Genomic DNA, 13156 nt, shown 5'->3' with positions numbered 1-13156 from the left:
ATTAAAGGAAAAATTGGATCATCGTAGTTGCACTGGGAAAAAGTATGAAATATTATCTTTAAGTTAAAATAAATATTTTTCAGTCTAGGGCATTCATGTTTTTTTGAGTTTAAGACAAATATACTTTATTTTAAGCAAGTCAGACACATTAAGAATTTTCAATATTTAAACGGCAACTGAAGAATGAAAAAAACCAACAATAATCAGATTTCTGTTCAGCACAAATTTACACATGTATACTGGATTTCATCCAAATAAGGTGATGACCTACAGCAATAATTGATCAGTTTATAAAATAAATGGACAAGTGCAGTAAAATTGTTCACAAGTTTACAATCAATTGCTATTACACAAACCTTTTATATTTAATACAAATTAATGTACACTTTTCATGGCAACATTAAAACAATATGACAAATATAAAAGACTGAATATGGTATTACAGCTAAAAAAAAAAAAAAAAAGAAAAAAATCCCACTTTTTTATATTTATATCTGATGAAAATATCTGTAAATTGAGCAGATAATTCACTATGTAACCATGACATGATGCCCAATACTGATGACACTATTGTGAAAGTCATGATTTTTCATTGACTAATGTAACCCACAATAATATTACATGGCAAGGCACTGGCTCAAATCAGCATTTTAAAACTCAGAATGCAGTATTCCAGAGATGTCATCAAATAGATTTCATGTAAAACTCAAAAGACATAAAATACACGTGAAACAGTAGTGAGGCAATTCATGAAAAACTCTCAAATACAATGAAACCTTTGTGCTCATATAAGAAAATAAAGCATTCACAATTGAGCATTTGGACAAAAACAATTAGCACGAATCCTTCTAAACATTTAAAAAGGGGGGGGGGCAATGAGGTGAAATCATCTCTATACATCAAGGATCTGAAAACTCAGATATACAGAAATCACTGCTACCTATTCACAGTTTGTGATCACAGTGTACTGGTTTTCTACGTGGTTGATTACATCATTCAATGATCCTTATAATTCTACAGATTGTGGGCTGGGCAGTGGATAATAGGTTTAGTGAGGCCCCGCCCCCTCAAGCTACTCGTATACGAGGCTCCTCCTCTATTTCTTGACCCAGACTCGTATAGGTCACTGAGGGTTCCAGGTGCCCCACAGTAGGCGTGTCTGTAATAGCATTTCCTGTGTTGCGGAACTGTTTGTAAACACGAGGATCCTGTGCCACGTAGGTAGAGGAAGAGGAATAGAGAATCAGTCCCAGTATGATGATGAAAAAGGACAGCAGGTAAAGCCCTGAAAACTGAACACAAATAAAGAATATTGTTAGCTTTATAAAGCATACCTTAAACTTGCATCAGAGTAAAATGAACAGTGATTTAAAACTTTAGATCATTATTTATTAATAAAAAATCAGCACCACAGTAATGCAAGAATTTGAAAACTCAAAGAACACAACATTTGATGTTAATTAAAAAGTTGAGAAATTAAGTTAAAGTCATAATTATATTTTATAATTAATCTAATCTAATTATAATGATAATTTTTTTTTCCAGGAAACATAAAAGGAGAATTTTTTAACAATTTTCACGCAGCTCTATTCCATACAATGTCAGTTAGTGACTACAGCTGTCAAGCTTCAAAAACATAATAAAAAACATTATTTACTGAATTTTCTGCTGCAGCTCTCATGTTTTATTCTCAATTCTGCTTATTTGAACTGGTGCGTCACATTCGATTATGACACACGTAAGAGCCAATGCCGTTTTTGCCATCAAAAATGTAAAATATGCCGTAAAGCACCATTTTTTCAAATTTGAACACAAATTAGATTTTAGAGCTCCAGTGGAAGGGAAGAGTATCTGTAAATAATGACTTGCATTTAGGTCTGTTTTTCACATTAGTCTATCGTATGGCTTTGGACCACTTGGAAGAAGTGCACAAGGTGTATGGACTACGTTAATGGTGCTTTTATGGTATTTTATGTTCTACTTTTTTTTTTTTTTTTTTTTTGGAGCTTGACAACTGTAGTCATTATGAACCATAATGAAGCAGAAGCTGTGAAAAGATTCTTCAAGATTTCTCTTTTTATGTTCCATGGGTAAAAATTAACAGCTTACAGTTTAGATGCTCTCGTCCGCATGGTCTAATTACATTATTTGCTGTTCGCTCTGTTTGAAAAGAGGAACTAAAAATAGGAATCACATTAAGGTCAAATTCCCTTAATGAACATAAGGACATGGAGGCCCAAAAGAGAAACAATTTGAAATTAAGAATTAAAAAATACAAATTGTACTTGCAGGGCAGTAAAAGACTAGTGTTGAAGTCTTAGGTAAGTTTAGGTTTTGTGTTTTGGTAATGTGTAAATTAACATGCATAGAGTGTTTAATTGTTTGCAGTGTAAGGGACTGCTCAGACCGAATGCATTCTTGCAATTAGAAAAAGCTAGATGCAGTACAACGAATGAAACAGAATGCAGGTGTCTCAAGACACGTTTTTTAACAGTTGAAGTTCTTTTTAACTTAAAGGGAAAGTTCACCCAAAAATGACAATTCTCTCATCATTTACTCACCCTCATGCAATCCCAGATGTGTATGACTTTCTTTCTTCTGCTGAACACAAACAAAGATTTTTGAAAGAGTATCTCAGCTCTGTAGGTCCAAAAATCACATAAAGGAAACCATAGTAATCCATAAGACTCCAGTGGTTAAACCAATGTCTTCAGAAGCGATACGATAGGTGTGGGTAAGAAACAGATCAAAATATAAGTCCTTTTTTTACTCTAAATCTCCACTTTCACTTTTACAGCAGAAAGTCACATGTGGTGCATGTTAAGTTTCACTTTCACATCTGAAAGTGAAAGTTAAAGTGGAGATTTAGAGTAAAAAATGACTTAAATATAGTCTCACCCACACTGATTATATTGCTTCTGAAGATATGGATTTAAACACTGTAGTCGTATGGATTACTTTTAAGTTTCCTTTATGTGATCTTTGAAGCTACAAAGGTCTGGTCACCATTCACTTGCATTGTATAGACCTACAGAGCTGAGATATTCCTCTAAAAATCTTAATTTGTGTTCTGCAGAAGAAAGAAAGTCATACACATCTGGGATGGCAGGAGGGTGAGGAAATTATAAGAGAATTTACATTTTTGGGTGAACTTTCCCATTAAAGCGGGGATCGTACGAGAGACGACGACAAAACAGAATGACATGGCTGTCAACTGTCAAAGACGACAATCTAGCACATATTTACCTAAAAAAACAAGGGGAAAACAGCGCAGACAGACATAAAAACAAGTTTGGTATGAACTGCCTCTAATGGTAGCTTTAGATTTGGTTTAAGTTAAATACACATTATAATTCAGTATGCAAACAAATGCAAGAAAGAAGACCAGTCCTATTTCAGTATACAAATCATTTGTCAGTCAGCAGGAAATTGTGAAGAGGAAAGGCAAGAGGAATTTCAATTCAGTGTAGCCTTGCAAGCACTGCAATTTTTCAAATATGTTTTTTATTTTTTGCTTTCTGTTATGGTCATGCAGGGACTCAATACCCTTGCCAGTGCTTTGAAAATAGCAACAACACTCACAGCTTTCAAAACTGAAATGCCAAAGCTTCACTGTGTCTGCTGCCACTCAATCTCCAAATCACATCAATAGTTTTTCAATCATTACTGTGAGGTGTGGTTGAGCATCAAAAACAATCAGCTTTGGCTGTAGAACTGTGCTATGAACACTGTCCTCTCAGCTCAGCAACAGTCAATCTCTGGGCCACGTGCCGCCCCTCTATAATGCCTCTGATTAACAAAGTGCTACCAATTACACACACCCTTCAGCGCTAGCCAACAGAAGCAGGACACAGCATAATTATTATTTAGATTGCTTTTCACTGTAAAAATAAACATTATAAAAAAGAATTGAGAAAAGTTTTAAGCAATCAAGGCAACATAATGCATTAAGATTTTTTTCTATCAACAACTTTCTTAAAGGGATAGTTCACCCAAAAATGAAAATTATGATCCTGTTTACACCTGGTTTTAAGATGCATCTCAGGTGATCTGATCACGGGGTCAGGCGAGACACATCGCTGTTAACACCTGGTCGCTTAAATGCATCTCCTGTGATCACTTATGTTCAGATTTCAAGGGGAGGGTCTCTGATTTCATGACGACATACATAAATCACAATGTCATTGTGTTAATGTACAATAATAAACAGTGAAAAAGTCAGAAAAGACAAAGAAAGCACGAACAAAACCGGCGCGCTGTTTCTCCCAAATGCAGTTGAAATTGTATCTAAGCACAAATACAACAGTTCTCTTATTTTAGTGAAGTACCAGTATAAAAGGAGCTTCAGATGTTCGCGCTTGTCATCTGTGTCTATTTTTGAAACAACATGAAGGTGAGTAAATGATGACAGAATGTTTGGGTTAAACTCTTATTTTTGGGTGAACAATCCTTTTAATATTTGTCCTCCCTTCTCAGTAACACTACTTTGTTTTGCCAATTTTAATTTGTTTGTTCACTAAATGCAAAATGACTCACTTATTCAATAACATCTTATTTTCTTAAATTTAAATCTTACGTTCGGTTTTATATGACTCTTAATGAATTTAACTGTAGAATTTTTGCTTCTGAAGAAAACATCTGGTAAATTAAAGATTTTATGAACAATAGTTTAACACAGTTATACACAGATCTCAAGATGTAACCCAAACTTCAATAACAGAGACAATCAACAAATGTAAAAAGATATTTGCTAGTGCACATATGCCGAAAGCCCTGCAGTGATAGACATTAGGCTTTTGAAGTCTAGAGAAACTCCACAGAGAATTTGAAGTAAACTTTGACACTTTCTCACAGTTTGAGGCCCTCTGCTGCTTTTTCTTGCCTTGAGCCATCTGAGTGGAATAAATATTTCCAATGAATCAATAAACATCACAGTGAATCCCAAGAGTTTCGTTTTTTCAAAAAATAAAAGCGTACATAAAAGTGTCAGGATGTGCATAATTAAGAAGGAAAAACTAATAAGCGAAGGACAACATACTTAAAGTACACTTAAACATAATGGGTAAAAATAATAATTCCCAGTGGGTCAGAAGTTTACATACACTTTGTTAGTATTTGGTAGCATTGCCTTTAAATTGTTTAACTTGGGTCAAACATTTTGGGTAGCCTTCCACAAGCTTCTCACAATAAGTTGCTGGAATTTTGGCCCATTCCTCCAGACAGAACTGGTGTAACTGAGTCAGGTTTGTAGGCCTCCTTGCTTGCACACGCTTTTTCAGGATTGAGGTCAGGGCTTTGTGATGGCCACTCCAATACCTTGACTTTGTTGTTCTTAAGCCATTTTGCCACAACTTTGGAGGTATGCTTGGGGTCATTGTCCATTTGGAAGACCCATTTGCGACCAAGCTTTAACTTCCAGGCTGATGTCTTGAGATGCTGCTTTAGTATATCCACATAATTTTCCTTCCTCATGATGCCATCTATTTTGTAAAGTGCACCACAACATGATGCTGCCACCCCCATGCTTCACGGTTGGGATGGTGTTCTTCAGCTTGCAAGCCTCACCCTTTTTCCTCCAAACATAACGATGGTCATTATGGCCAAACAGTTAAATTTTTGTTTCATCAGACCAGAGGATATTTCTCCAAAAAGTAAGATCTTTGTCCCCATGTGCACTTGCAAACTGTAGTCTGGCTTTTTATGGCAGTTTTGGAGCAGTGGCTTCTTCCTTGCTAAGCAGCCTTTCAGGTTATGTCGATATAGGACTCGTTTTAATGTGGATATAAATACTTGTCTACCCGTTTCCTCCAGCATCTTCACAAGGTCCTTTGCTGTTGTTCTGGGATTGATATGCACTTTTCACACCAAACTACATTCATCTCTAGGAGACAGAATGTGTCTCCTTCCTGAGCGGTATGATGGCTGCGTGGTCCCATGGTGTTTATACTTGCATACTATTGTTTGTACAGATGAACGTGGTACCTTCAGGCATTTGGAAATTGCTCCCAAGCATGAACCAGAATTGTGGAGGTCTACAATTGTTTTTCTGAGGTCTTGGCTGGCTTCTTTTGATTTTCCTATGATGTCAAGCAAAGAGGCACTGAGTTTGAAGGTAGGCCTTAAAATACATCCACAGGTACACCTCCAATTCAGTACACCTCCTATCAGAAGCTAATTGGCTAATTGTCTAAAGGCTTGACATCATTCTCTGGAATTTTCCAAGCTGCATAAAGGCACAGTTAACTTTGTGTATGTAAACTTCTGACCCACTTGAATTGTGATATAGTCAATTAAAAGTGAAACAATCTGTCTGTAAAAATTACTTGTGTCATGCACAATATAGATGTCCTAAACGACTTGCCAAAACTATAGTTTGCTAATATTAAATCTGTGGAGTGGTTAAAAAATGAGTTTTAATGACTTCAACCTAAATGTATGTAAACTTCTGACTTCAACTGTAGATATTAAATAAACTGGCCTTGTTTTGTAAACTGGCAATTTTATATTAATTTAACAATGAATTTGGTGATTTGGAAACAGATTTCTTAAGTCTGATGAAGACGAATGAGAAATATTAAATGAAATATCGCAATATATAGTTTTGAATCGCAATACACCAAAAATAAAGAATTGCAATAATATTGTATCGTGACCTTATATATCGATATTTTATTGTATCACCAGTTACCTTGTGACAAACTATTTACAAAATAAACAACTCATATTTGGACATCACCACTTTTGGACATATTTGAATCTAAATGTAACTGACATTACCTGAAACATGAAATGATTTGTGAGTGAGCTGTTTTTAGTGACCACTGAGTTTGGTTAAATTAAAGCTGCATAAAAATCTGTTGACTAATGATGCAAAAAGGTGGCTATTATAATATTATAATAACCAAACAAAGGCAAGTATTAACAAGTAAAAGCTACACAAAATATGTTTGCATTAACATATTAAAGCAAGGTTTGAAAATGCCTAAACTTGATTAGAGTTTAATGTAATTTGATTGTAATAAATAGTATGTTAATATAACCATACACAAATATTATAGTAAGGTAAATGGTGTTCCATTTGTCTTTAACCTGGAAACCATGCAAACATCAAACTGAACATGTATTTAAACTGGATAAAAAAAATAAAAAATAAAAAAACCCAACCCACACCACTGTCCTTGATTATATGGTTCTTTTGAAAATTGTGTATGCTCTAGTACTTCAAAGAACCCAGAAGGGCTGTCCAGGTGTCTCTAACAGCTGTAGTGTTGCAAAATCTTTTCAATTGAGGGTTTGTTAAAAATGAACACACCTGAGAAGTCGTATCAATACAGACCACATGATCCAAATCAGGTCAGATGGCACTGCCAAACATATATGGAAGAACAAGCACAGCCAGTTTTGGAAGGGTATTTAAGCTGGGATAGGAGTATTTTCCATTTACACTGCTGGTGTGTCAGGTTGATCATTTAAATATACCAAACGCCTCTACATTCCTGCATAACTATGATAAAGCGTCTGCTATTTCAAGCCAGACAACGGTGGACCCCTTTTGCCAAGCGTTAGGGGAGAAAAAAAAATTCCAATAAAGTATAGCGATGTAATTACAACCTGTATAAAAGATGCTCAATAAATCATATTCATATTTATAATAATATATTCATGGTATGTTGAGTGTCATATTTCAAAATGAAAGCTCTTTTATGGACCTGAGATGGATTGAATGGTGCTAGAGACCTCAAACAGCCCGAGTAATTCCAAAGAATAAAACTTGTCTTTTATAATCTTATACAGATTCTATTTCAGCGGTATCTGTTTATGCAGTCGATTTGAAGAAAGAAAGACATATGGCTATGGGGCAACATGAGGGTGAGTAAACGACAATTATTTTCATTTTTGGCTGAACTATACGTTTAATGCAGCCGTTGTTATACAGTGTTATGCATGGCCACCCCTGTCATTTACGCATATTTCAAATATCTTTTTTTGGACTCTCTGTCTTTACTCAAATGAATGTGTGCATAATTAAAAAGAAAAAAGCAACATGTCCTTATCAAATGTTATATCTGTTTTTTATGCCGCCACCAAGTACTTGGTTTTTTGAGTCCATTGCCAATCCTGGATTCATCTGGCTATAAACGCTTTCACAATAAATAACCAATGCTTGGCTAAAAACGTAAAATCTGAGGTAATTAATTTCTACTAGTAGGCAAAATGACCTAAAAAGTGCTGAAAAACCGACTGTGTCTGGCATCCAAGCTTTTGTGGTCACATTCATGTTTCAAATTCATTGAATTGCACTGAATAAAATTAGTCAGCTAATTAAAACTGCTCTGAATAAAGAAGGCATGTTTACAAGGGGCAATAATCACTCGGTTGGCCTTGGTGTGCTGCAGGTAATGGCTTGTACAGCACCTCTGCTGCGGCTGGTTCATTTGGCATCATTGTGACAGGAAACATCAAAGCTATTAAAATAGACAATAGAGGACTTGCAGTAAAAGTGCTAAACCACATGTTCAAATTAGTGCTAACAGCCTTAATCTGCAGCATACAAATTCTGAATAAATCAATAGTTTTCTTTTCAAATAATACTAGACTTAATTGCTGGCATAAAGACTTTTTGGTGTAAGACTACATATTATTGAACCAATGACGAGTTCAAACTAATCGTGACATGCAATTTTCATCTCAATTGCAACACCACATCTAAGAGTCCAAAAGTCTGAGACCACACTGAAAATCTGGGATTCAAAATCTAATTTAAATCTCAAGATAAAAAGAAAGTTTTAGAGTTTTGATAGTGCAAACATGTTACAACAAAAACAACAACATTATGCTGTAAATTAATACAAAATATTGTAGCTTAGATTCCGCAATCTGCACTATTTCTACGTAAGTCACTAATCAAATGTAAGCAAATTTGTGACACTGAGCATGTTAACTCCCTTGAACAAAATGTCAGCTTTCCTTGCTTTCATAGTAGCACACAACACCTCTTTGGAACATTCTCAAATCATGCTGTATAACATGATCATCAGGTTTTGCACAAGTAAGTGCATGCTGTCATTACAGCAAAAAGGAGACGAAACAGCTACTAAGAAATTCTGAAATTCATGCACATTTTGCGAAAACACATTTGACTCAAATTATTATGCTGATAATATAATTTTGAAGCCGACTGTATACTGATAGGAGAAGGCAGTTAGGAGCCTGGGCTGCGTTTCCCAAAAGCATCGCAAGCTTAAGTTTATCGAAGAGACCATTGGTGCCAATGGTTTCTACGATCTACGTAGGCTTACGATGCTTTTGGTAAATGCAGCCCATGTCAGTTTAATTCTACCACACAGTTCAAAGATAACATGGATATTGGCATTTCGGCTGATTTACATGAAAAGTCAGAGTCTCCATGTCCCTATGTGGTTTTCAAACGATTAGTTCAGGAAGTGAGCACATGGTTCCAAAAAATAATTCTCATTAATGTCCCCCATTTATTTCAACTGGAATTGAAAATAAACCAATCACTGCCAATAATAAGATACATCCAGTTCAAGCTAATGGACAAATGGATTCAAATTAATGCTTAACTTCAAGTCAAATAAAAATTAATTATTATTTAATAATAATAATTAAAGGAATATTTCAGAAAAAAATTCAAATGTTCTCATCATTTACTTACCCTCATGCCATCCCAGATGTGTGTGACTTTCTTCTGCACAACTGTAAATTTTTAAAAGAATATCTCAACTAGGCCCATTCTATGCAAATGAATTGTGACCAGAACTTTGAATCTCCAAAAATCAGAAAAAGCCAACATAAAAGTAATCCATACAACTCCAGTAGTTAAATCCATATCTTTAGAAGCGATATGATAGGTGTGGGTGAGAAGCAGATCAATATTTAAGTGCTTTTTACTATAAATCTCCACCTTTGACCAGCCCGACCAGTAGGTGGCGATATGCACAATGCCAATCGGCAAAAAACAAAAGAAGAACGTAAAGGTGAAAGTGGATATTTTTAGTAAAAAGGACATAAATATTGATCTGTTTCTCACCCACACCTATTATATCGCTTCTGAAGACATTGATTAAAACACTGGAGTCGTTTAGATTACTTTTATGCTGCCTTTATGTCCTTTTTGGAGCTTCAAAGTTCTGGCCACCATTCACTTGCATTGAATGGACCTACAGAGATGAAATATTCTTCAAAAAAATCTTCATTTGTGTTCTGCAGATTAAAGTATGTCATAAATATCTAGGATGGCACGAGGGTCAGTAAATGATGAGAGAATTTAAATTTTTGGGTGAACAATCCTTTTAATAATTTTTAAGAATTAATAAGTGGCGAATCCAAGATGGCTGCCATACTGCATGTTGTGTTGGTTTCTAAATGTTAAACATTGGAAATCTGAGTGTTTTATGTGTATTTGAGCTGATTATGTCTCATGGAAGTGACTGGAATTTACTGGACTGAAACTGCTTGATACAAAAACTTCTTGTGAAGCTGATTACCTGCCTATGAGTCTTATATTTTTGCTGTTGTGCTGACGATGATTGGACATCTCCAACTGCAGTTCAAGCCAGCATCCTATATATCTGTCTGTGGTGATTCCTGATTTTACGGTCCGATTTTACTGGTTATCAACTTTTTTGTAAAAGTTGGCACATGAATCTTTCCTGCAAGTGTCTGATGGATATTAGTCACGGAAGGATCCAGATTTGGAAAATCTGCATGTTTGTGGCACCGCTAGTCAACTGTGCCTTCCAAACATAACCTGCATCGTTTATAGTCTACGCTGCAATGAAGGGAGCTTCGACTTGGCAAAATGTGAATTGCAATTGTGTCGCTATTGCTGTTCTTTCTGATGACAAAAAACACATCATTTTATTTTAACGGGTAGAGTTTTATGTAATTCCACGCCGGTTTGCACCAAAAATCTGTCTGCAGTACCATGTAAAAACATGAAGCTTAAGCTCTTAATTGTTTTACTTTTGTTTATTTCTGGTAATGTTAAACCAAATCCTGGTCCTGAAACACACAGTAGTCAAACACTTTCTGATTTTAAGACAAGGTCTGGACTGGGAATAATTAATTTAAATGTTCGCAGCCTTTTGCCTAAAATGGATATGGTTCGCATTTGGGCTCAATTAACTGATGCTGATATTATGGGGATCTCAGAGACTTGGCTTGATAAAGCAAACAGTGACAGTGAGGTTTCAATTTCAGGGTATAAGTTAAAGCGTGCTGACCATCCACAGAGAGGTGGTGGCATAGCTATTTATGTTAAAAATAAGTATATAGTCTTATTAAATAAGTCTGTCTCTAAGCAGTTTGAATTGCTTCTGTTAAAAGTAACAATATCAAAGGAGTCTAGTCTAACGGTTTTAGGCTGTTGTAGACCACCTTCAGCTGTTAAGGAATCTCTTACCTGCTTGGGTGATATTTTTTCAAAAATTCAAGGTGAAATAATTGTTTTTGGTGATATGAATTGGGACGGGTTGACTGCAGCGTCAGATGATTTTAAATCTTTATGTGATTCCTTGATTTTTACACAATTAATTTCTTCTCTTACACGTCCAAACACTAAAGATGCGACAAAATCAACTCTTATTGATTTATTTTTAATGAATACTCCATATAAGTTCACTTCTACAGGCAATTTTCCGAACGATGTAAGTGATTACTGTATCATAGCAGCAGTGAGGGACACAAGGATCCCGAAGATGAAACCTTGTTTTATCATGAAACGTAATACAAAGCCCATTATGGAGCAATTTTTTAATCATGATTTATATTTAGTTGATTGGAGAAGGATCTCATTAATACCGGATGCTGAGTTAGCATGTAGCTACTTTCAAGATTTGTTTTTAGGAGTATTGGATAGACATGCTTCTCTTAGAAAATATAGAATCAAAAATAGGGACAATCCATGGTTCTCAGAGAAAGTCTCGGAGCTTATTTGTAAAAGAAATGTTCTATGGGCTGAGGCTAGGAAATCGAACTCAGATGCACATTGATCACAATATAGAGAACTTAAGAACAAGTGTACCAAACTAATTAGAAAGACTAAGGCGTATTATTATTTGACAATTACTACAGAAAATTAAGTAAACCCCAAAAGTTTTGGAAAACTATTAAATCAATGTCATTTAATAATCCTATGATGGTTTACCTGCATTTATTGAAGATGGCTCTGTTGAGGTGTGCGAGAAGGTAGAAATGTTGAATTGTTTTAACAGGCATTTTGTGTCATCTGGATTACTTTCTTCTCATGTTATGAATTGTTCTGTTTCTCATTATATTAATGAAACTATGAATAGGCCTGTTGAAGTGAAGTCTAAATTTAATTTTGTAGCCTTTTCAGTTGGTGAGGTGCATAAAACAATTAAAAATCTTAACCCCAAAAAAAACCAGCAGGTCCGGATGGCCTGGATCCTTATTTTTAAAAACTTTCTGCAGATTATATTGCAGGACCATTGACTTAATCTTACTTTGATCAGTAATAAAATTCCTAGAATTTGGAAAAAGGCATTTGTTTGTCCACTATTAAAAGGTGGTGAGCCCTCACTTATGAATAATTATAGACCAATATCAAATCTGTCAATTCTAGCTAAGATCCTGGGGACCTTGATAGGTAACCAACTAAAGGAGTATTTAGAAAGCTGTGCTCTTTTAAATAATTTTCAACAAAGGTAGTGAATGATATTATTCAGTGTCTTGACAAAAAGCAGCATTGTGCTGCTCTTTTTATAGATCTATCTAAAGCTTTTGATACAGTGGATCACAATGTAATGCTACAAAGATTGGATTGTCTGAACAAGCAGTTGGATGGTTTATTAATTATCTTGCAGAACGAACACAGTGTGATAAATCTGATGGACATTTTTCAGATGTTTTATATGTTTGTAAAGGGATCCCACAAGGCTCAGTGTTGGGTCCCCCCATTTAAACCACAAATTGATAATTTGGTGAGGAAGTTGAGAATGAGGTTGGGATTCTATTTTAGAAATAAGTCTTGTTTTTCTCTGAATATTGGAAAAAAAAAAGTTGCTGGTACTTTTTTACCTGTATCTTTTCCACTGCACGTTACGGTTCGAATCGACTCGACTCGCTTTACTTTTCTGAGCTTGCTTTTCCACTGCAGTTTATTGCCGCCTCA

The 13156-nt window shown here is 35.2% G+C and overlaps 1 protein-coding gene across 1 annotated transcript in view; it reads right to left on the bottom strand.

Moving 5' to 3' along the window:
- Window positions 1-104: 104 nt before the first annotated feature.
- slc35f1 (solute carrier family 35 member F1) overlaps window positions 105-13156 on the bottom strand; it is a 121064-nt gene continuing 108012 nt past the window's right edge. The window contains exon 8 of the mRNA XM_051655174.1: window positions 105-1292. Within this exon, the coding sequence (XP_051511134.1) occupies window positions 1068-1292 (225 nt within the window). The 3' untranslated portion in view covers window positions 105-1067. The remainder of the gene's footprint in view (window positions 1293-13156) is intronic.

The sequence above is a fragment of the Myxocyprinus asiaticus genome, chromosome 25, assembly GCF_019703515.2.
Source record: "Myxocyprinus asiaticus isolate MX2 ecotype Aquarium Trade chromosome 25, UBuf_Myxa_2, whole genome shotgun sequence".
NCBI classification, from domain to species: domain Eukaryota; kingdom Metazoa; phylum Chordata; class Actinopteri; order Cypriniformes; family Catostomidae; genus Myxocyprinus; species Myxocyprinus asiaticus.
This window is presented reverse-complemented; position numbering and strand designations above follow the sequence as displayed.